Raw genomic sequence first — 23,087 nt, 5'->3', positions numbered from 1 at the left:
CCCATTCCAAAAAATACCATATAGTTGGAAAAAAATTGTGCATTTGATTTTAAGATATATTGAATAGTGTCTAAAAGGCTATCTAGATAGAGTGCTAGTTTGGTGAATGTTGTGGGGAGATTGAGAGAAAACTGAGAAAAATGTTGACCAGAGACTTAATAGGACTAGCAAGCCTAATTGAAGGGAAAAATTGAGTTTGCACACCAAATGAGAGGATACAATTCTGAAATTGATGGATTCATATTGAATTAGGATAAAGTAAGAATTTAGAACCCACACGATCAATCAACAAGGCTAGAGTGGATCATTGAGCCTTTGGAGGCACAATAGGGAATTACAACACTTTGATTTTTTGAAGTCAAATATAAAAACTTGGTTTCTTGCACCAATACCTCCCCTTCATATTGGTAACAAAGAACCAAGTATATCCTTGAGGGGAAGAATTTATAGTTGTTCAATTAGGATAATATCAAGATGAGACCTAAGAATCAAAAGGCAATGAGAATTAAAGGATTGGAAGAAGAATCCCTTACAAATTAGAAGAGGAAAAAAAAGACTTAGATAAATGGGGTGGGGGGGGTGGGGTGGGTGATTTAGTTATAACTAGTTCTCTTACATGCCCTTAAACAATTTTCACAACTTTACTTTCAATACATCAACTTGGTAATAACACTAATATTCACAATGTTATCCAACTTAATCATCAACAATAAACTATTAAATTCATATACTTCATCTAGTGCGTATTAGAGTAAACACCTCGTATATACCAAGTTGCAAAAGTAAATAGTAAACATGAAACACAAATAGCATCTACACAATTTGACACAAGTATTTAACATGGAAACCTTGTTAAGGGAAAAACCACTTAGGAATGACAACCCAAAAATTTAACTCTTCTTAAGTGGGCTCTATTAGGAGCCAACCTTGTTAAAGGTTAAATACACATTATTCGATGTGACCTTGTTAGAGGATTTACAGTAAAGATCATTTGGACCTTATCACTCCTTAATATTTAGAGTGGCATGCTCTGAAGGACTTACAAATATTCAATTGAATGGTACCATACAAATGGATTTAAATATAAGATTATTAAGTAAACTTGGTTAAGAGATTTTTTGCTAGAATTATTAGAGAATAACAATAAATATCTATTAAGATTAGTAACTGACTTTTCTTGTTCATATCTTTAGTTTTCTCAATCTTTGTCCTCTATTCATCTCTTTTGTCCTTTTGGCTGATCCACTCACTTTCACTTCAACTTAGAACTTCTCTTGCTTGATCTCCACAATGTAGCTCTGCTTGGCGATCCTTCTTCTTATTTCCAATTGACTTAATCAACAACTTGATCAGTAAAAATGAACAATGCATTCATCCCTTAAATATAAAACTTAACTCTTTTCCGCTTCACCGAATTCCTCCTTAGTTTGCAACTTATTCACAATCGTCTGATCTTCATCTAGCTAAGATTCATTGAATCTAGACACTTGAGTATCATGCCTTCACCTTGAATTTTGTGCTTCAATTGAAATCATAACATCTCCTTCATCAGATCTTCTTTGAATTTTTCTAGTCATATATCTCATAACTACCTTCATTGTTATGTTCAAAACTTCTCAAACAATCTTAAATTTTGTCACATGTCAACCTCAAATCAATTCTTCTTCAAACTATTCTTTTTGTCCCTTGTTCAATTAACACTACATTCACTCAGTCAACACTAGGCTTAATTAATATTATTTTTTCTTGGTTAATACTATTCAATCATCACTTCCTTTTCATATGCTTGGTGACAACTATAGTAGCCTAGTTACCATTGGTTTCTTCATTCAACAACCAAAATGTCTTCTCACTTCATGACTTCAACACTTAATCAAATCATGTAAAAAAATTATATCAACATTATGCTATCAAATTCTAATCCATCAAGTTCTCATTGAAATCCATACACTTATCAACATCATTATACTTTCTTAAAACCCTCTTCATCAATCAAATGATATAACACTTTACCGAATTAGCATAGCATCTTACCAATTTAGGCTTGACATTAATGAAAACATAAAAAATAATATGAATATTCTACAAACCTTATCAACATTATCAGTTGGGTTAACAAGTCAGAGGCTACAAGAGACAGAGAGGATATATAGAATAGAAGGAAATAATACAACTTTTGGCATGGATTGTGTCCCTAGATAAGGAAAAAGAACAACCTAGAATAGCAGATCATAATGAAGAGGCAGGAGAAAAATAAGGATTATGAACAAAGGAAAGAAGAAGTGGAGCCAAAATAAAGAAGGTTTGTGAGAGTAATCAAAGTTGTGCAAGGCAATGGTGGAAGGGGAAATGTATACTTACCTATGTATCATGGTAGGACAGATAATGAGGAGGTGCTAGGGTGGATAGAGGCCCTAAAAAGTCACTTTGAATTAGAGGACATATATGAAGACAAGAAGGTTAAATAGGAAAAAGAAAGAATATAAGGAACAACACTTATATGATGATGTAGCATATAGGCTGAGACGTTGGCTAGAGGATTGGAAAGATCACAAGTTGGGAGAGAATGAAAGAAATGAAGATGAATCACATTTTACCATCTAATTTTTCTTTACAAACCAAGTAAATGAGGCAAAAATTAAAATAGAGGGATATGGATGTGATGAGTTATACTAAGAAATTCTATAAGCTGAGCATTAGAGGTGGAGTTGAGGATGGAGATGAAAAGGTGGCTAGGTATCTAAATGGCCTTAAATATAACCTACAAGATGAAATTGCATTAAATGTTCCCCAAACACTTGGAGAGCATTTTTAGATTGCTATAAGGGTTGAAGAGAGATTAAAGAAGAAGGGAAAAAGGAGTAGAGTGAATAATAGGGGTGGAGGATATATGAGAGGAAGAGGAGGTAGGAAAAATCAGGAATTACATGGATATAATCTCATAGGAAAGGACAAATAAACTAGTTTGGGATCAAAGAGGAGGTTATAGAGGAGGAAGCAAGTTTTGACAAGGAAGAAACTTCATAGGTAGATGCTATTATTGCGATGAGGTGGGACACCTTTTAATTAAATATCCTAAGTGGGAGAAGATAAATAAGGGAAATAAAAAAATGACAAAAAGGTGAACTTAGTGCAAGAAGAATAAAATGAAGAGGCAACAAACATAGTGGAATGTACAAGTGAATTTGGGGAGTACTTGATGTTTAGGAAGGGAGCATTAAAACAATAAGCCAAGACAAGGGAACCCATCTTTAGGACCTGCTAAAAAATTCATGGAAAAGGTATGCAAGTTGACCATTGACTCAAGTTCCCATGGTAATTTGGTCTCATATGATATAGTACATAAATTGAATTTGCAAACTTTTTCACACCCAAGCCTTTATCATGCTACTTGGGTTAATCAAGATCATAGTATGTTAGTAAGGGAGAAAGTGTTTGTTGATTTATCTATTGGAAAATACCATGACATAGTATTGTGTGATGTTATACAAATAATATGTGGACATATCATTTTGAGAAGGCCTTGACAACATTTGAGGAGCATTACTCGTGATGGGTGCACAAACACCTATCTAGTGCATAAGGACAATAGAAGGTATAAATTGACATCCTTACCTTTCTATGTAAAAGGGGATAGGAGTGTGATTTATTTTGGAGAAAGGATAGATATGTGTATGAAGAGATCAAATAGTAAGGATACAAGTTGGGAAAAAAGTAAAACATTGTAGCAGATAGGTAAGATAAAGATGCATGATAGTCTTAGGCAGAAGGCGAATTGGGACTTGAGTATTATAAAGGTAGGGGACATTTATTGTCCTATCACAATGTAGAGAGGAAGTAATGTCAAACCTCTAAAGTTTTAGTGGGTAAAAAATTAGGAAGGTATGAAGAATGAAGAAGAAAACTTGCAGGAAAATCACTTAAGTATCTTAGCAAGGGCACAAAACCACATTTTTTGGTATCGATTCTTATTCTAAGTTTGATGCATGTTATATAAGGAAGAAGGTGAACATTAAGGAATTTTTATTTCAATAGATGTACTTTTTAAATAAATATCAACATATTCCATTGATCAAGGAAGATCCATGGAGTTAAGAGAAATCCCTTTAACTCTTGGGAGAATAGTTATTTTATTGGTGGGGAGTGTGGTGGAGAAACACCTAGAAGATCATATGGTGCCAACCTTATAATGGTAGAAAAAATACCTTAAGAAGGGGGTACTAAATTTTTCAAGTCGCGTGGAATATTAACATAAAGGTAAAAATTCAAGTTTCAAGTTTGGGATGTGTGTTTTGAGGAATCCCTAGATTTGGTAGCAAGCTAGTGAGGGTTTATTGGTTAACTAGCCAAAGGGAGTCAAAGTGTCAAACAAACACCAAAGTCCTTTAATTTGAAGTATTAACAAATATTTTTCAGAGTTTGAAAGTTAAGGGATAACTATTTCATTGAGTTTCTTTGTAAAAGTGGCCTAATTAGGCCTAGAAATTGTGCTAACATGTTGATACCCTATAGTTGGTCTAAAACTAGTACATTTTATTTTGAGATATGTTGAAAAGTGTCCAAAAGGGTATCTAGATAAAGTGTTAGTTTGGTGAGTGTTTTGGGAAGATTGAGAAAAAAAATGAGAAAACAGTGTTTGGAGACCAAATAGGGCTAGTAGACCTAGTTGAAGGGTGAAATTGGGTTTGCACATCAAATGAATGGATAACACTTTCAAATCTATGGATTCACATTGAATTAGGACAAAATAATTATTTAGAACCCTTGGGATCAATCAACAAAGTAGAATTGAATATTGAGCCTTTTAAGGTACAGTAGGGCATTATAACACCTGGGAAACTTAGCATTTTGAAGTCAAATACCAAAATTTTCTTGCTTACACCAATACCTCTCCATCATACATGAAGCATTATTTGTACCATTTAGAAAGTTAATTATGGTTTCAATCACTCTCAATCCAAACATTTTTACATTGGAGGCAACTTAGAATTTTAATAGTTTGTAAGGCACCCATGGCTTCTGCAAAATGGTTGTTCTGAATTTCCAAGGAAAGTGCTATTATAGCCAAGCATCTTCCATTTCTACATGTAACAACTTACCCACTCCCAACCATCCTAGGACTTCCTGTAGCCGCTAACTTTAATCCATCATCTAGGAGGCATAAGCCACACTAGGTCTTCCCTCCTCTTTTTAACTTTTCCTGCCACTTTTGATATATCTACATTAAGTCCCCAACTCTTAGAAATCAAACAATCCCCTTTTCTAGGGAGATATGAAGGCTTCTCCTTAATGTGGTCATTTACTAGATTAACATTTTCGTTTATATCTCTAATGTCTTTTTTCAATAACCACCTCCAAGCACATAGTAGACTTCATAAAAATCCTACTATTTCTTTCTTTGCAAAAAATTACAAGATATGAGAAGATAAAAGATTCCATCAGATATTGAGGACTCCATTAGTGGACTAACACTTCCACTAAAAACAGAAAACTTCAACAAAATTTGGGGAAATGTAGTAGAGACTCCAAAGTTGGAAATACTTCTTTGCAACTTCCTAGGTGAAAGAACACGGAGCAATAAATGATCAACAAATTAAAGATCCCCCAAACATTAAAAAAAAACTTGCTAGGAATAAAAAGGCCTCTATTACACAAATTATCAATGGTAAAAATTCTATTTTGTAAATAAAGCAAAAAACAATATTACTTCAGGTATCAAGAATTTCATCCAAGCTTTTGCCCTAAAAGGATAGGATTCAAGAGAAGGAACCACCAACGAACATGTTGAGGCCACATAATAGGAACCCATGCCAAAAAACAAACAAGAATCAACAAGATGATTAGAGATAGACCAACCATAAAGATACCTCTACACCAACAACAAAGCATGGCTATTATCAACGAGATAAACCCATTGTTGATTTTGCCATTACTCAACCAATTTGGAACTAAAAATCGATTGATATACATCTTTTAGGGTGCAAACTCTTGATATGATTGAGGAGGATGATCCAAAAGTCAACAATCCTCGCAAAAATATATCCCAAGAACTTCATCCACTCTCTAGTTCAAGCCAGTAGCAAAAATATCTTTAACTTTTTGAACATTGTTCCAAATGTAAGACCCATTTAACGTCAGAGGAGATTTGACAAAATCCTCAAGCATAGAGAAAGAGAGGATATATTAAGTATTGCAATTTTAGAAAACATAATTTTAAGTATTGTAATCATAATGATGAAAATTGTATATTAATGTCTTTATGTTTATGATTAATGGTGATCAATTAGTATATCAACTATTGTGCAAGAAGATATTTTTAAATTGAGCTTGCATAAATGCTTTTATCCATTTTAAAACTTGGCATTATTAATTTCTCCCTCCTAGTCATCATTTATGATTTGGTTCAACTTTGTAAGTCTAGAAGTGATCTAGATCACCATGCTCCCTAATATAAACTCTACACTTTTAAAATTCAAAAATTCAAAATTCAAAATTTACAAGGAACTCACAAAAATATAATTATGCATATAGCTCACTTAAATGACACATTTACAAATCAGCCTTCATTGAAATCAACCACATGACATTAAAGACAATATTTTGATAAATAATATGATAAATTATCTTTCATCATTTCTAAGCTAATATTAATTATCTTTTACATAATCAACTTATTGACAACATAAATGAAAAAATATTACTCTCACAATTCTATATAATGTTTTGGACCTCCTAAACTACATTAAAATTAAAATGTTTTGGACCTCCTTAACTACATTAAAAAAATTAAAACAACCATTTAAAAAAAAAAATCAATTGTATAACAAATCCAACTATATACAAACAATTCATTTCCACTCTCCAGAAATCACTCCAATTTAAAAACACAACCTACGTAACCCAAACCTAAATTCAGGCATGCAAACAAGATGATTCTATCTCCACTTATGTGAAGGAATAAACATGTTTTTGAATAGAGTATGGAAACATTAATCAAACATAAAATGAAGATGGTAACGTCAACAGATCACTAAGACCATTAAGGTAAAAACAACTTCAAACACGAGAACTCTGCTCATGCTTAATTCTATTATAAATATCAGAATGACATAGTGGGGCCCTAATCTTAGAAAGTAACACAAAAAAAAAAGCCCTCCTAGTCCATATGCTGTTTGTTTTTTCCCAAACAACAACGTTCTTGTGAATTCAAAATGATCAAATTCAAAAATGGAGGAATGCAAGGAACTCATTGTTCACGTCTATGGCCGCCATGAAGAAACTCTTGGGTGTTCTACTCTTTGCAGTCCTCTGCAATTGTATTTCCAAACAATGTGAAGGTGGCAATGTGACTTATGATCATAGAACTCTAGTTATCAATGGACAACGAAGAATTCTCATCTCTGGCAGCATCCACTACCCACGAAGTACTCCTGAGGTAATCATGCTGTAATTTAATTAGCCATTTTCAAAACACCTGTTAGAAAGTCTTTCTTAATTGACCGATTCTTATAAACTACACTTTATCTTTCTATTTTTCAGATGTGGCCGGACCTTATTCAAAAGTCTAAGGATGGAGGTTTGGATGTTATTGAAACCTATGTATTTTGGGACAATCATGAACCTGTACAAGGCCAGGTAGATACATAATGTTTCTGATATCTGAATTGGTACATAGAAGAAGAATAAATGCTCTGATGATCAAATTAGCTCAGTGAGACTCCGTAGTTAGAAGAACAGTTAACGCCCATTGGCCATATGATCCAAGAAGAACAATGAGACTCGAAATAACATTCAACTTTTGCATCTTAGGAAAAAAATTCGTTTGGTTTTTTGGTATAAATCTCGTTTGGTTTTTTGGTAGAAACTTACAAATTCAATCGTTTTTACCTTCTGGATAAATTTACTTTGGTCATTGGTTATAAATTCACGTATGCAATTGTTCGTGTCTTATGAAACATGCTCCTATGGCGTTTTTGTATACATTAACAAATGCAATTATTTGCGCCTTCTGGAAACTTTTATTTGGTCATTGGATATACATTTACACATACAATTTTTTGTGCCATATGGCAAATTTTCTTATGGCCTTTTGGTATACATTCACACAAGCAATTGTTTGTGCCTTCTGGAGAATTTGCATCAGGTCTTTCGGTATACATTCACGCATGCAAGATGATTTGAACCACATTACGCTCCCAACAAGATATTTGAGGGGATAAAATAAGTCAAGTATGTAATTACCTCATTCAATTTTGAATTTTATTGACTAGCTATGATTTAAATCTAGGATATCCATACCATTGAGTTGCCGTTTTCTAAGGAGGGGGTTTACAATGTTCTCAAAAGTCCCTCGAGTCACACTTCCGTACCCAGGGCTCTAGCTTGTCACTGATGCCACGTTCAATCTCCGATTCATCCCTAATGAAACTAAGGCCTTATATTTGTTGTTGGATTGCTCTACCATTTGGCTATTCAGCCTTTAACTAAGATATGTAGAGTGAGCAATTTTTTTACTCTTTCCATGTGTATTTACATTAAAGCATAATAATTGTTTTTTTGTTCTGAATCATGGAACTAAAATTAGTCTGTGGTGGGATTTATATTTATAAATTGAATGAATTGACTTGTACTGCAATCTGCCAGGTTAACAATCTTCTGTTTGAATTTTGCAGTATTATTTTGAAGAAAGGTTTGATTTGGTGAGATTTGTCAAAACAGTGCAGCAGGCTGGCCTTTTTGTGCATCTGCGGATTGGTCCTTATGCATGTGCAGAGTGGAATTATGGGTTTGCTGTATTCTCCATCTTATTTAAAGCAAATAAGTTACATTAGAAAAAGGAAAAAAGTATTTAATTTTCATTAATTGTGAATGCCTTGCCTCTTTTTAACTTTAAATGCTTGTTTTTGCAATATTTGTTTGGTGATATGTGTTTTATTACACTTTGGAAGCCTCAGCTCCTTACTTGTAATGTGTCTTCTCATTGGAGTGTGATTTTGTTGACTTTGAGATGTTATGTCCTCGTTGACATCTACTAAATCTGAATGCTCCTTGTGGGACATATATGTCTGGAACATTTATATCTTCATCTCAATCAGTAAAATGCTGTTTCTTTTTCTGAATTTCGTAAATTTTCTCTTTTGGATTTTGTGAAGATAGAAGGAAATATTATTAATTTTGTTGACTGAAGATTATGCTCTGACATGATGCAGGGGATTTCCCATCTGGTTGCACTTTATTCCAGGAATTGAGATTCGAACAGATAATGTTCCTTTCAAGGTTTATTGGTCTTTCTGCTTCCACAATCTGTAAATTTTTAGCTAAGTGCAGTGTTCTCCAAGAAGATTTTTAACCTTTTTTGTGGAAGATCATTATATTTGGTCCATTAAGAGTGAAGACAACTCTTTTTGTGAGTACAGATAAACCAAAGCATTATATCACTACACTGCCTAACATTGCCATTTTTATATGAAACAAGATGTATAAAGCTCTTATAGTGATTATAATTCCCTGCAAGATTAATGAGATGTATCAGACCATGGGTGGATCTCAATCCACAGCTGTATACAATGTCCTGCTATTAATAGTCATATTGGTAAGGTACCTATGTTCAATACTTCACACTCAATCTCAGAATCTGATTGTTAATTTTATTTTGTTGCCCAGAAAGAGATGCAAAGGTTTACAATAAAGATTGTGGATATGATGAAGGAAGAGAAACTTTTTGCATCCCAAGGTGGATCTATCATCTTGTGTCAGGTTTATTCTTTCATCCCTCTCTTTTCTCTCTCTTAAAAGTAAGATTATTTGAGGGCGATTTTTTTTTCTGAAGAATGTGCATGGGATAAAAAGGGTAATTAAAATGATAAAGAGATCCTTCTGTGATGTCCCCAATATTATTAAATAATAATTTTTTTGTTATGTGGCCAAAAATCAATGTTCTTAATCTCTTGGGCCCACCCGTTATTTTTGTTTAGCATGTAATGGGCACCCTTGAATGTCCCAAAAACTAAACCAAATTGCTGAAAGGAATTATGTCAAACAGTTTGCATTCAACCTCTTATTTCTTTGTTTAATGTTTTAAACCCCTTATAACTCCATAAATCAAACATTTATTTGTTTGTTGTGTTTGTGCATGGAATTGGTATCATACAACATAAACAAGAAAGAAACTACAATAATATGCAAAAGTGGAAATGAACTACAGCCAAATAAATGTTATTTTCAGAATTCATAAAACCAAATACATGGCAGATTTATCAACTCACTAATTACTTCAGCATTATTGACATAATACTCCAGCACATGCTTTCGAACTTGCTGCTACACTGCTTTGTCCTTCAATCAGTCCACTACCTTTGTAATATCATTCTCTCAAAGCGGCATAAGCGTCGGACAAGTAGTGAAGAAGATATGAGCAAAATACCAAATCCGCCTGTAGCCGGAAATGCAACTAAACTGCCTGATAATGAAGCCGATAACAAAGAATTCCAAAGGCCAAACCCCAAGGGAATGACGTCTAGAATGGTACAAGAGAGGATAAACGTCCTCAAATGCCAAGAATGGAGCTGCAACTCACACACCAATTTCTTCTCATATTCAACCTGCCTAATGAAGCCACAAATGCTTCCTTTTATTCTATTTCCAAGGGTCTACTCAACTCATATGGGCAATGTGGGATAAAATATGTGTAATATATAAAACATATATTAAAATACCCCTTATGTCTCCCTTGGGTACACATCACCATAAAAATAAATATTAAAGTAACACTTTAATATTTTACAATTAAATTAGACGTTACTTTAATAAAACTTCAGGCATTAAAATGTATTAGCAATCGGACTCCGAATAATGCGAGTGATGGCTCATCGGAAAGCTCTCACTGAGGAGTATCGAATCCAATTACCAAAATTGACCTGCACTGTGTCCTGCCGACTCACTAAAAATAGTAAGTATGCCTGAAACTGAGTAAATCAACTTCGTTTTGGCCCAAATTGGAAATGACTAGGCCAAAACACTCCAGGATCCCATTAAACCCTTCGTTAGCCCTCGGGACCATGTAGAACAAGGGTAACGCACTCACACTTGGTCAACTGCTAAAATGGGGACATTACATAGCACTTGTCCGCTTGTCGGCATTTTTGTAATCGTTCAGGAAGCTTCCCCGAAGCCCTTTATAAGGCCTTCTTGTAGGTTGTTTTAGGCATGCAATTTGGATTATTTTCTTTCTACTGTGAATTCCAGTTGGAGTTCTCTATTGTTCGTCATTTGGGAAGTGAGAGATCTTCCCTACCGGTTTCGGTGGGACTCAATCCTCCCCCTATTTCGTCGCTTGTAATACTTTGCTTGATCTGGAAAATCGGAGCACGATCTTTTCGAGAATATCGGTATTTAATATCTATTTGTGCTTGGCATTGATTTGATGGATTTGTTGTTTTAACATTTGCATATAAGTTTGTACTCTCTTTCCAATCTCTGTACAACTCCTCCATCCATTGTACTACCTCCCTCCATTTGTCGTTTGTACTGCCTCCCTCTGTACTCCTCCATACACTTCCATATTCCACATTTCATATTCCATACATTTCCATCCCCTCCGTACTTCATTTTTGATCTTCTACTACCAACCACCGTATGGGGGTCCTCTTCACCATACGTACACCACAATCCATATATCCCTCCGTACTCAAAAAGTTTGACATACGGTTTTGTCTCCACCGCACTCCTCTTTGTCCGGACAAGGAACATTACACCTTCAAGGTTATAAAACCTGGTGTTATTAGAGACCAGTGTTAGAGTAGCTAAAATTTATGATTTGTGTTTGCAAAATCTATTTTAATTGTTTAGTATTGTATTATACTTGAAGGTGCACAAAGAACTTAGAGAGAAAAAAACTTTTAACCGGCTTAAGTGAATTTGCAGACATGGGATGAGGTATATGGTCAAAGGGAACACAAATGAGTGGTCAGTCAGCTTGAATGATGAGGCATACCATAAACATCATGATATGAACAAAAGAGATGCAATCAATTAATGAAGAAAAGAGATGCTTTCCATGAAGAATCACAATTTAAAATGCGAACATTGTTTAGGAGACTTGTGTTTACCATATGGGGTAAATAGATTAATGCATACAGACTATAGACAAGAACATGTCATAGTAGAACTCCTTTTATTATTCGCATATATGCCGAAGAGATTACATAGTGCTTATAATGATGATTACAATAATCTTGGATGGTGTACATATACTTCCCAAAGAACCTTCCTGAAGGGGTCTGTCGGCTACATAACAATTACCGAAGGGGTCCATCGGCTACACAACAATTACCAACTACATGCTAATCTACCCGTCGGTTGTTTTATAATTTTATCCGACAACATCATTCCGTAAATAGATTAATGCATATAGGCTATAGACAAGAACATGTCATAGCAAAACTCCTTTTATTATTCGCATATATGCTAAAGAGATTACATAGTGCTTACAATGATAATTACAACAATGATCCAAAGTCCATTTTGGATGGCGTACATATACCATTCTGAAGGGGTGACTCAACCGTCACGCCCATTCAGAAATAATTAACTCTACTCGTCGGCTACATAATAATTAATGACTAAATGCTAATCTACCCGTCGACTATTTTATAATTTTATCGACAACAACTTGTTTGGACATATAAGAAAATGAGTGTGTAGTGTTTTAAATGCTCATTGACACTCTTTAGATTGTGGTCTGATACCATGTAATTACAGTCCGTGTCCTATCTTGGAAGTGTGTGCCAATACACACCTACTTGTATATCATAGGTTCTGAAGATTCATTTTACTACTAGCAGAATGGTCTAGTGTGCCGTGGATATCCTGTTCTAGATCTTGCACCCTAATATTATCTCTTTTGTAACCGTAAACCTTATGGATCGTTCTAATTGGTCAAAACTTACTAGCACGGAGACAATGGCAATTAAAAAGTTGAATTTCTTAGATGAACATTCACAACAACACCACCTCTCAAACATTCTTATGGGCACACTTTTTTTCTCTCTCTCCCACCTCTTTATTCAGGGTTTTGTCCAGGATCATGGCACATTCTTTTGTGTAGGGGAAGCCACTCTTTTAGTCTTTTGATAAGACTCTTCAAGCCTCTGATGGGTTGCATTGTATGCCCCATCACAGTGCTGCTTTGGGTTTTGAAGTACACAGGGATGGGGATGGGAACACTGCCAGGGGTGCGTTCATGTACTGCTTCATGCCGGTTTCCCTTAAATCTGCAGAATCTTTACCTGATATTGGCCACAATGGAATTTTTCTAAAGAATAGAATACTGATATCAGACTTCAAGGGTTTCGAGTTGGGTGGTCCTTCCATGGCCCTAGTTGTTTTGTCGGGTCTCCATGGACACGCTAGCCGTAGGAAGTAGAATCTTTGTAAGCCCAAGAATAGGCCCATGGATAGTTTTGTGACAGCTTGTCATAAGTTTTGTGATAGCTTTTCATAATAATGGAATGGGGAAGGAGAATGCTATCCTAGATCGATGGTTGCATATTGAGGTGGTAAAAAAGGGTCCCAATGGGAGTGTTTTGAGACCAAAATGTTTTGAGCCACTCATAGAGAAGTTCTCAGTCTATCTAGATGAAAATGCCAAGGAGGTTGCAAAAAATACAATTATTTTTACAAAAACAGGATTTTAAGAAAATTTAGTAGTTTTTGGCCTTCCCTAGGCAAGCTTCATGGTAGGATCTCAGAGATGTGGGATCCATCTTGGAAGGAAATATTCATATTTATCTTGGAGCATGGGGATCTTTTGTAGTGAGTTTTGATATCAAGCAGGATAGGAAGAAAATCTTATGTGTCTCTATGGAGTTGGGAGGACAAACATACATTGTTGCTCAGATGATCAGTACTAGAAGTCTAATGCAAGTGCTGGGACTGGATGGTTGGGGATTTGTGATAAATTAGAGGTATTGACATGGTGTTTGGTGTTAATTCAGTTGCGGTCATCCTTTGGAGAATAGCGTTTCAATTTGGACAAGCTGCAATCAATATTGTGGATTGGCGTCTTTAAGGGGCTGCAAACTGTACTTGGGTGGAAGTGTTTGAGCATATAAGGCCTTCACTTGTTGACTAAGGTCAATTATCATCCCCAAGTATCCAACATTGATCTTTCTATTGCCAGGTTCTATCATTTAATAAGCTTATGCATATTATTTGGCATTGTAATTACTTGCAATTGTTATTAGGGGGAATAAAGTCATGCGATGTTTTCTGGAGGCAACTATCAAAGAGAGTTTCTGGAAAGCGTGTATTGGTAAATTAGCTGTATCTTTTAGTAGAGATAGAATTTGGTTAAGTGAGCCTAGAGGATGGTCAAAGACATGTTCAAGATGCTATGTTCTTGATGGTGAATGCCGAAAAAAAATGTTCATTCTGTGAGGTTTGGTGAAGATTGTTCAACGTATGATTCCCCTGAGGCCAACTAGTGATAAAATTCTTATGGGAACAGTTTAAATGTAATGTGTATTGCAATATCTTATTGATGTCCTATTTTATTATTGTAAATTGGGAAAGCCTCAAGGCCAACTCAATACTTGTATTAGGACTTGGTATAAAGAAAAGATTGTTTCCTTGGTTGTAATCATCAGTGAGATCATTTTTCTTGTTTAAGTGAACTTTGGATGCAATAATGTTTGATTAGAATAGAGGTTGATGTTGATAATGTAGTGTGAGCTTCAAAGGAATTGTATTGGCAAATGAGTTGCTATTTAGTCAGTTCAGATCTTGGATATGCCTATCCAAAAGATTGTCTAATGAAGACTGTTTTGAGGCTATTTGGACAGTGGGTCCAGTTGTCCTGCTTTCAACTCGTAATAGGGTTGGAATCTTCTAACAAGGAATCAAAGTCTCCTAATAGGGACTCTATGTATTGATTGTATTTCATTGACTCTTAACAGGGTCTATCCTTTCACAAAGAACTTCTATATTAGTACATTATCTTGTGGGCACCATTCCCACAGGGATTTTCCCTTTGATCAAGGGTTTCCCTAGTTAACATATCTGGTGTTATTGTGCATGGTTATCTTCCTATGGTTGTCACATCTATTCTTTACATGTTTCAGATTTAATAAAGATATTGGGTGATGTTTTAATTGCATAACATATTCCCCCCCTCCCCCTCGTTCTTTCAGCTATCTTCGTGGGCTTTACTTTCTATAGCTCACTTAGAATATAATTTTCTTTAAGTACTTAGGTCGAGAATTTTCTTTAAGTTGTTAAGTTGGATGAAAGTAATTGTGGATACATCTTTGTTGAACTTGCTTAGACCAAACCATTAGCTGCTTGCTGATTGTATATTTACCTTGAGTGGTTGAATGGCATAATTATAAGCTTAACTTCATTCCTACCTAATCATTGGCATGCATCCATGGATGGTGTAAATGTCATTGTAGTAATTTGAACATCTTTTAGTTTATCATAGAAGATTTCACTAGTTTGGTAGAGTTGATGTTAGGACAAAATCTAGTAGTTACAAGGATATTCACAATCTCTTGCATCCTAGAGTAGAAGTACAAGTAGTTTAGATTTGTAAGCTTAAGTTCATTTGCATTTCATTTCACAGGTTGTAAGTCACAGCATTTCATTGCACTATCATTTGTAAAGTCAAGTTGACAAAGTCTTAGTGAACTAGCATAAATCCTTTTGTCATATCAGCATATCGCATCATTATAAGCGCGTTAAGTCCACCATTGGAAGGAATCTTGGAGTTGCCTCAATGATCTTTCTTTGCAATCTTTGGCATCCGTGGTGTCTTTGTTCAAGAGAGTATTCAGTATTTGGTGTTTCATCCTGAAACATTGGGTGCTTTATCCTACATGTACTGGCGTAATAGTCACATCAACAGGATTTTGTCCACACAAATTGTAATGTCCCCTTTTTAAATCACTTAGGAAATAGGGCCAACTACCTTGCAAACCCAATTGCAAGAGACTCATTTCCTTATAGTCTTAATTAATACTGTGATTGATACTTGTCATGAGTGCTTTGAATAGCTAAATCATTACTATTTCTAATAATATAAGTAAATCATACAAAATGATAAAGTTTATACACACACACACACACACACATACATATACATATACATATACATACATACATATATATATATATATATAATCTTATGTACAATTTGCCAAATATATATATATATATATATATACACACACACACAGACACACACACACACACACACACACACACACAATCTTATGTACAATTTTCCAATGTTCATAATCATTACTACAAGCAAAGATTGTATACTTTAATCTGCAGATGTATGAACTTAGCATTCAACCAATAAAGTCCAGGATTACTTTTTCTAGAGCTTCCAGTTATTTGCAAATTTGATTACAATGCATCAATTTGAGAAGTCAGCTACACAATTGCATACATTTAATTTGACAGAAGGTAAAAGACCCTCAAAGTTCACGAATTGCAGGTCTGAGAACAAACTCTCCTACTGACGATTAATTTCAGGAAAAAAAGGGACATAAACCATGATGACAAGCACCTCCAGTGCAACAATAAGTCTTCTCAGTGAACTAATTCGACCTGCAGCCCTGTGAGAAATCCTTGTTCACTCAAATCATATCTGAAAACCCTTCTCAATGATGAATATAACTGGCAGTATACTGCTGTAGTAAATTCCAGAACATTTAAGTCTTTTTCAGAGTCACCTCCAAACCTGCAAGTGAACCTTCAATAAGATCTGTAGAAGAGAAAAGGCTTCCTGGCATCACCGAATGTAAGTCAACCAACTCCTAATTACCATGCAAGTTTTCAACACCATACACACTGAACTCCTTAAAATGAAAAGCTGCTCAGAAACGATGCCATGAAATGGAAGGTGTGATTTGCTCCAAAAATTTCAGACTAGTCCAAATAATTGGGGTTCTTGTTTCTAATAAAGCATCCAGGATAGGAAAATCAAGCAAAGCATTCACAGAGGAAAGTCTTAATAACCTGCCTTAGCTGACTTAATCAATAATTTCCTTCCAAACTTTAATTCAGCAGCATTATAGAATCTACCAAAAATGATAAAATAATCCTACACAGTGAAAGTCAGAAATGTCATTAGTATATTCTTCTACAAAAACCCTACAATCTGAAAACCCAAAACCTCTGCCAATTAAAAAAACAATATTGCTTCTAAAATGAAGCATTCAGTCCCATTTTCCTGGTGCAATCTTTCACACACAAAGAGAATGCATTCTTCAAGATTATCTACCTTCAATACTTACCAAAAATTCCCACCTGGAAAACAATATCCTCCAGCATTTCTTCCTGTGTGCACTCTGCATGGAATGAAAAATCTTTCCTTTATTTCCCTCCTCCAAAATGCCCAGTGTAGTAAATGATTCATGCTCCACTACCCATGTCAACATAAAAGTAAATAATTTTGAAACTCCCCTCCACTACTCAACACCAAGGAACAATAATATTTGAAATCCATTTTATCACAAGGAAGTTGAGGAATTAAAGATTAGAGGACGTATACGACTCCATAAAATAATATGCGTACTCAACTTAGGTGATAATAATGAATAGTAAAATATTTCACTTATCCAAACATGGTCAGTAAACAATGTTGAAGGAAAAGCACTTTAAGTGTTTAATGTCTAAGAGAAACAGAGTTTGATATACATTTAATTATTTAAATTGTCCAAAGTCTCCTTAACCAAAAACGCTAGTCTAAGAGGGAACCCATAATAGGCTAACAATTACCAATTACTTAAGTTTGAAGGGGACATTACACTTCCAACGCCGTGTCTAATATATCTGTTAAATATGACACATGATTCCTTATGCATCATTTAACTCTTGAAGCAAATTTTCATCAGTGAACTCTTGGTTCCATTTTTCTCCTGAAGAATGGGAAAAAAACCCTAGAAGGAAATTCCTGATCTTGACAACATTTTACCATATTTTCGCAATTCTTGCACTTAATGGAAATCCCGTATTTTCACTCTCAATTTCCCACTTTTGCAAGTATAACACTTCAACTTGATCAAATTTCCATTCGAGCTGATCATGATCTCTCAATTGCTTGGGAGACTACGGGGCTCAAATTACTGCCAACCTTGAGTAAACCTAACAAACACCTATGACAAGTATGACAAGAAGATGGAAAGAACATTTGAAAGTGTCATATGAATTCTCTAAACTATTTGAGCTCACTAGTTACATCAAATTACCAACTTTGAACATGCTGGCACAAACCTATCTAGTCAGTGACAACTGCACTATTAGGGAGCTTGAAAATGGGGATATTACAAACAATTCCAACAAATCTACTATGTGTGGAGTTGTTTATCTTTGAATGCTTAAATTTAGTGTCATAATGGAAAATACACATTGTTTTTGTAGAGCTTGGAGTGCAGAGGCACAAAACAATTGTTTGTTGACCTAACTTCTAGCAGCTTTGAGGACTCCAAGGGTCTTAGGATTATACATATTTTGTTGGCTCAAATTGTTATTCCTTCTAATTTGTTTTGGATGGTGTAGTTTGTCTCTGTTTTAGCTAGCTTGAAAGTTTTGTTTGTGTATTAGACTACCTATTTTACACTTTGATTGATAAAAATGCTATTTGCAAGGCATTCTTGTCAAGAATCTAGTGCTTTCATTAGAGACAACAGTCTAGATCATTATTTCCATTTATTCAAAATCCCTCCTTACAAATTCTTGTAAAGTGTGCATATTTATATATCTTGTTGTAGTTTATTGTCTAGGACAAATTTATCTTAGGTTTTGGTTATGACTAGATCTTAGGAAGCTTCCCCATGTTATTGGTATAAAGTTTTTACTTTGAACATTGTTCCATTTTGTGTTGTCTTCCAAAGATGATTTAAAATGCTAACAAGATTCAGTTCCTTGTTCTATTGTATTATCTACTTAGCTGTCATGTCCCCTTTCTAGTAACATAACTTTTATCGGGGATTTGCCTATCATCGACTCTCGTAGGCAAATGATTTTGGAAAGAGAGTCATTTTATTTCCAGATGATTACATTCTTGCTCTCGGAGAATAATAATTCAGTAAGTGGGGCCTACTTGTTCTAATATTAAATTGAGATTGTACTTTACTTTATAAAGTTATTTATTTAATTTTATAAAGATTAATAATAAAGTGCATTATAAAAGACCATTCCGGAAAACTTCCAGTAACTTCTCAACAAAGTGAATAAATAGAGGACATGGGGCACCCATTTTTATAGGCGATTTTGTGGATTCTTCTATTTTTTCATTTTGGAGCAATTTGTGGTCTTCGGTCTGCAAATTTCCATTAGGTCTTTGGGAACGAAAACTCCCTTGGATCTGCATAACTGAGGAAGTGAGATATCTTCTGAAGGGTTGCTCATTGGAGATGGTATTCAGCCATTTCATGGTGGATGAATTAAAGAATCGATTTTTTATCAAGGTTTGAAGCTAGCAAGGAGGGCGAGGCAATTTGTTACAATCCAGAGGGGCGAAAGTCTTGAGGATTATTTAATAAAATAGTGAGCCGGAAGTTGTCAAGCGGCTGCAGCGTGGGATTTATAGAGTCGGGTCTGAGGGTTTCGTATCATAACCGGAGCATATTGGAAAGTACGCCCACCACAGTGATCTCCGAAATAATTGTTACAGTCGGCAATTCGAGCACTGCTAATTATAATTTGTCTGAGACAGTGGGAAGAATGTAAGAACGAATTCCGTTGGTTACAAGTTGAGCTCGGTGACGAGTTGCGGAGTCAATTCAGTAATCATTCCATGCTATCAAACTGGCGAGGCGGATGTACTGTCTTTCCAAACGCGAATGATTCTGGGCGCACAAGCTGTTAGAACGTGAACACGGACTTCACTACCGGTGTTAATGTTTCCCAAGGTTTAACTAAAAACGACGGGTCCCTGTTACATCGCGCACCAAGCTAGTAAGGCATAGTTATTGATTGCGGAATATATCAGAGATTATTCCGACCCAACTACGGCAAAATACCAAGTGCACAGTTCACGGCAGGCTGCACATTCTCAACTCCAGCACCAGTATATATAACGGCAAGTACAGGACATTCATAATTCGGGTATCCACTGTTACAGGTTTTTTCCTTTTATTTAATCTTGGTTGCTAATATAGGCATCCAGTTTTCATACATTACTAGTATTGGATAGTCATTCAATTGGTGAAAACTAGAAGTACTCATTACAGAACTTGTAATTGATTGGTCCAAAGCAAACGATAATAAGATCTCTCTTTTGAATTTATTGCATTCGATACATATTCTTTATTTGGTGGATAAATTAAAACATTTCACTTGTGTTCATCAAACGATTGCACACCAAGTATTTGACGAATTGACGCGGTTCAGTTTTGGTGTAAGTTAGTAACTTTGTAAACCGGGGACACCACAGTGGTATCAGAGTAGTAGTCCTGCCATCCTGTTGGGTAGAAATATTTTATGCAACCATATTCCAAATATTATATTCGCAGGAGAAAAATATTTAAGGACAGAGATATGGGTGAAAGACAATCACAGAGTCCACCGAGATTCCCCAGAATTGATGATGATGAAACCAGAGAGTTTTATAGAATCATGACTACCGGACAGCAAGAAATAGCTCAATCACTGCAAGCTTTGACTACCATAATGGAGAGAGTTGTTCAGCCCAGGATTCAGGAACAAGGTAGAGGTACATCTGATCATGATAATAGAAGTGTGGCAGGCTCACAGGGTGCTCCTAGGCGCAGATCATGGACAGAAAATAGGCCTACTTGTCCCACCTTCCTAAGGGAAGAGGCTCAGGAGATAGGAGAAGATGACTTGCCAGATGATTTCCAGGATGATCTCAGAGTTGCTACTGCGGAATGGCAGGCATTACCCCCGCATATGCGTGAACTATTGAACTTTGATCGCTATCTGAACCAAAGGAGAGAACATATGAGGAGCAGCCACCAGAATAGGAGGCCTAGAGGAGGTCATGATAGTGAGTTACAGTGAGCTGTTAGCAAACTCACTTTACCATTTTTTGATGGTAGTGGTCAGATGACGGTGCAAGCTTGGGTTCATAAGTTGGATACATTCTTGGCATTGAGGCCTATGACAGAGATAGATGCCATCAGGTACGCCACCCTGCATCTGGAAGGCGCAGCTCATGACTGGTGGTCACATGGGATGGTTACCTTACAGCACAATCAGGTAACATCTTACCAGGACTTTGTGGATAGATTGGTTGAGCGTTTTGATAAGAAGGATCCAGAGATTTATTTTTGCGACCTCGCTCAGTTAAGGCAGTCAGGCAATTTGGAAGTTTATATGAGTAAATTTCAGAGATTGTCAGTTATGGTAAAGGATGTGTCTGAAAGAAGGTTAGTTATCTTATTTACAGAAGGATTGTTAGAACCCCTCAAGGGATGGATTAAGGCATTTGACCCACCAACACTGTAGGAGGCTATGAGGAAAGCACGAAGTATGGAGCTTGCAACACCTTCTAGCAGGTTCACCTCTCGGAGTACTACCTCTTTCAGAGACAATAAGAAGTTTGATACGAATAAAAGAAAGAGCATTGAGACCAAAGAAAAATCTACTACAACCCTGGATGCAGAAGCACTAAACGACTTGCACAGGAAGAAATTATGCTTCTATTGCAAGGGTCCATATGACAGGGATCATGATTGTCCTTTGAGACCTAAAGGAAAAACCAATAGAGTTGTGTGGGCATACTATGAAGGATCAGATTCCGACAGTACAGCAAATGGGGATGATCACAGCGATTCAGAGCCTAAGGGAGAAACAGGGAATTCAGAACACAAAGAGGAACCTGAATTGCATTTACAGCAGGGGCATTTGTCTAGCATTCAGCAGGAGGGATCCTTTAGGTTACGCGGTGTTTTAGCAGGACAGAAGGTGATCACATTGGTTGATACAGGCGCAACGCACAACTTCATTGATGCACGATTGATTGAGCGCCGCGGTATCAAGACAGAGGAGTTCGAGGGTCTCCGAGTACAGGTTGCTGATGGTTATACTCTCAAGTGTAATAGGATGGTTAGAGACATGCCCTTACGCTTGAACAATTATGAGTTTACAACAGATTACCATGTGGTTAATATGGGCGACTTAGATATCGTTTTGGGTATGGCATGGCTACGTTTATTGGGCGAAGTCACTTTCCGACTCAAAGACATGGAGATCAAGTTTGAGGTAGATGGGAAGCAACATGTGTTGAGAGCTATCCGGAATAGTGACGTCCGAACGATTTCTCTCAGACGATTGGAAAGATTGGTGAGACATGATGATATTGAATGGGCAGCCATGTGCACTCTCATGCCTATGAAGGAGGAACAACAGAAGACAGAATATCATCCAGACATACAGATATTGAGGGAAAAGTATAGTAAGGTATTCAGCGACATTCCAGCTGGTACACCACCTGATAGAGGGACTGAGCACATCATCGAATTAGAAGAGGGTGCTAAACCAGTCATGATCACTCCATACAGGCATCCAAAGAGACTCAAAGATGAAATAGAGAAAACCATCAAGGAGCTTCTCGCGACAGGACACATCAGACCTAGTAAGTCTCCTTTTGCTTCTTCAGTAGTTTTGGTAAAAAAGAAAGATGGTTCTCTTCGGATGTGCATTGACTACAGAATGCTGAATAAGAAGACCATTAAGAATAGATATCCTATTCCTCGGATTGATGAATTAATAGATGAACTACATGGGGCATGCTACTTCAGTAAGATAGACTTGAGATCGGGCTACCACTAGATTAGGGTTAGAGAACAGGACATAGAGAAGACTGCATTCAGATGTCACTGTGGGCACTTTGAGTTCGTAGTGATGCCATTCAGGTTGACCAATGCACCGGCTACTTCCAGTCTACCATGAATAAGGTCTTCCATCATCAGCTGAGGAAGTTCGTGTTGGTTTTCTTTGATGATATCTTGGTTTATAGTCGGACATGGCATGAGCATATGGAGCATTTAGAGACAGTATTGAATACCTTGCAGGTAGAGTCCTTGTATGCCAAAGAGTCCAAATGCGATTTGGGA

The 23,087-nt window shown here is 36.1% G+C and overlaps 1 protein-coding gene and 1 long non-coding RNA gene across 2 annotated transcripts in view; one reads left to right on the top strand and one right to left on the bottom strand.

The window, feature by feature from the left end:
• Window positions 1-6,833: 6,833 nt before the first annotated feature.
• Window positions 6,834-23,087, top strand: part of LOC149545291 (beta-galactosidase 8-like) — a 219,321-nt gene continuing 203,067 nt past the window's right edge. The window contains exons 1-5 of the mRNA XM_089790622.1: window positions 6,834-7,435; window positions 7,540-7,635; window positions 8,673-8,785; window positions 9,210-9,276; window positions 9,664-9,756. Coding sequence (XP_089646748.1) covers window positions 7,262-7,435; window positions 7,540-7,635; window positions 8,673-8,785; window positions 9,210-9,276; window positions 9,664-9,756 — 543 coding nt within the window. The 5' untranslated portion in view covers window positions 6,834-7,261. The remainder of the gene's footprint in view (window positions 7,436-7,539; window positions 7,636-8,672; window positions 8,786-9,209; window positions 9,277-9,663; window positions 9,757-23,087) is intronic.
• LOC149545292 (uncharacterized) lies at window positions 16,313-17,357 on the bottom strand. Its single transcript, XR_016354249.1, has 2 exons — window positions 17,301-17,357; window positions 16,313-17,107 (listed from the first exon to the last, which is right to left on the bottom strand). It is a non-coding gene; the product is annotated as an uncharacterized LOC149545292 (long non-coding RNA).

The sequence above is a fragment of the Cupressus sempervirens genome, chromosome 7 (assembly GCF_028749045.1).
Source record: "Cupressus sempervirens isolate cs-2001-9-10 chromosome 7, ASM2874904v1, whole genome shotgun sequence".
Taxonomy (NCBI): Eukaryota; Viridiplantae; Streptophyta; class Pinopsida; order Cupressales; family Cupressaceae; genus Cupressus; species Cupressus sempervirens.
This window is presented reverse-complemented; position numbering and strand designations above follow the sequence as displayed.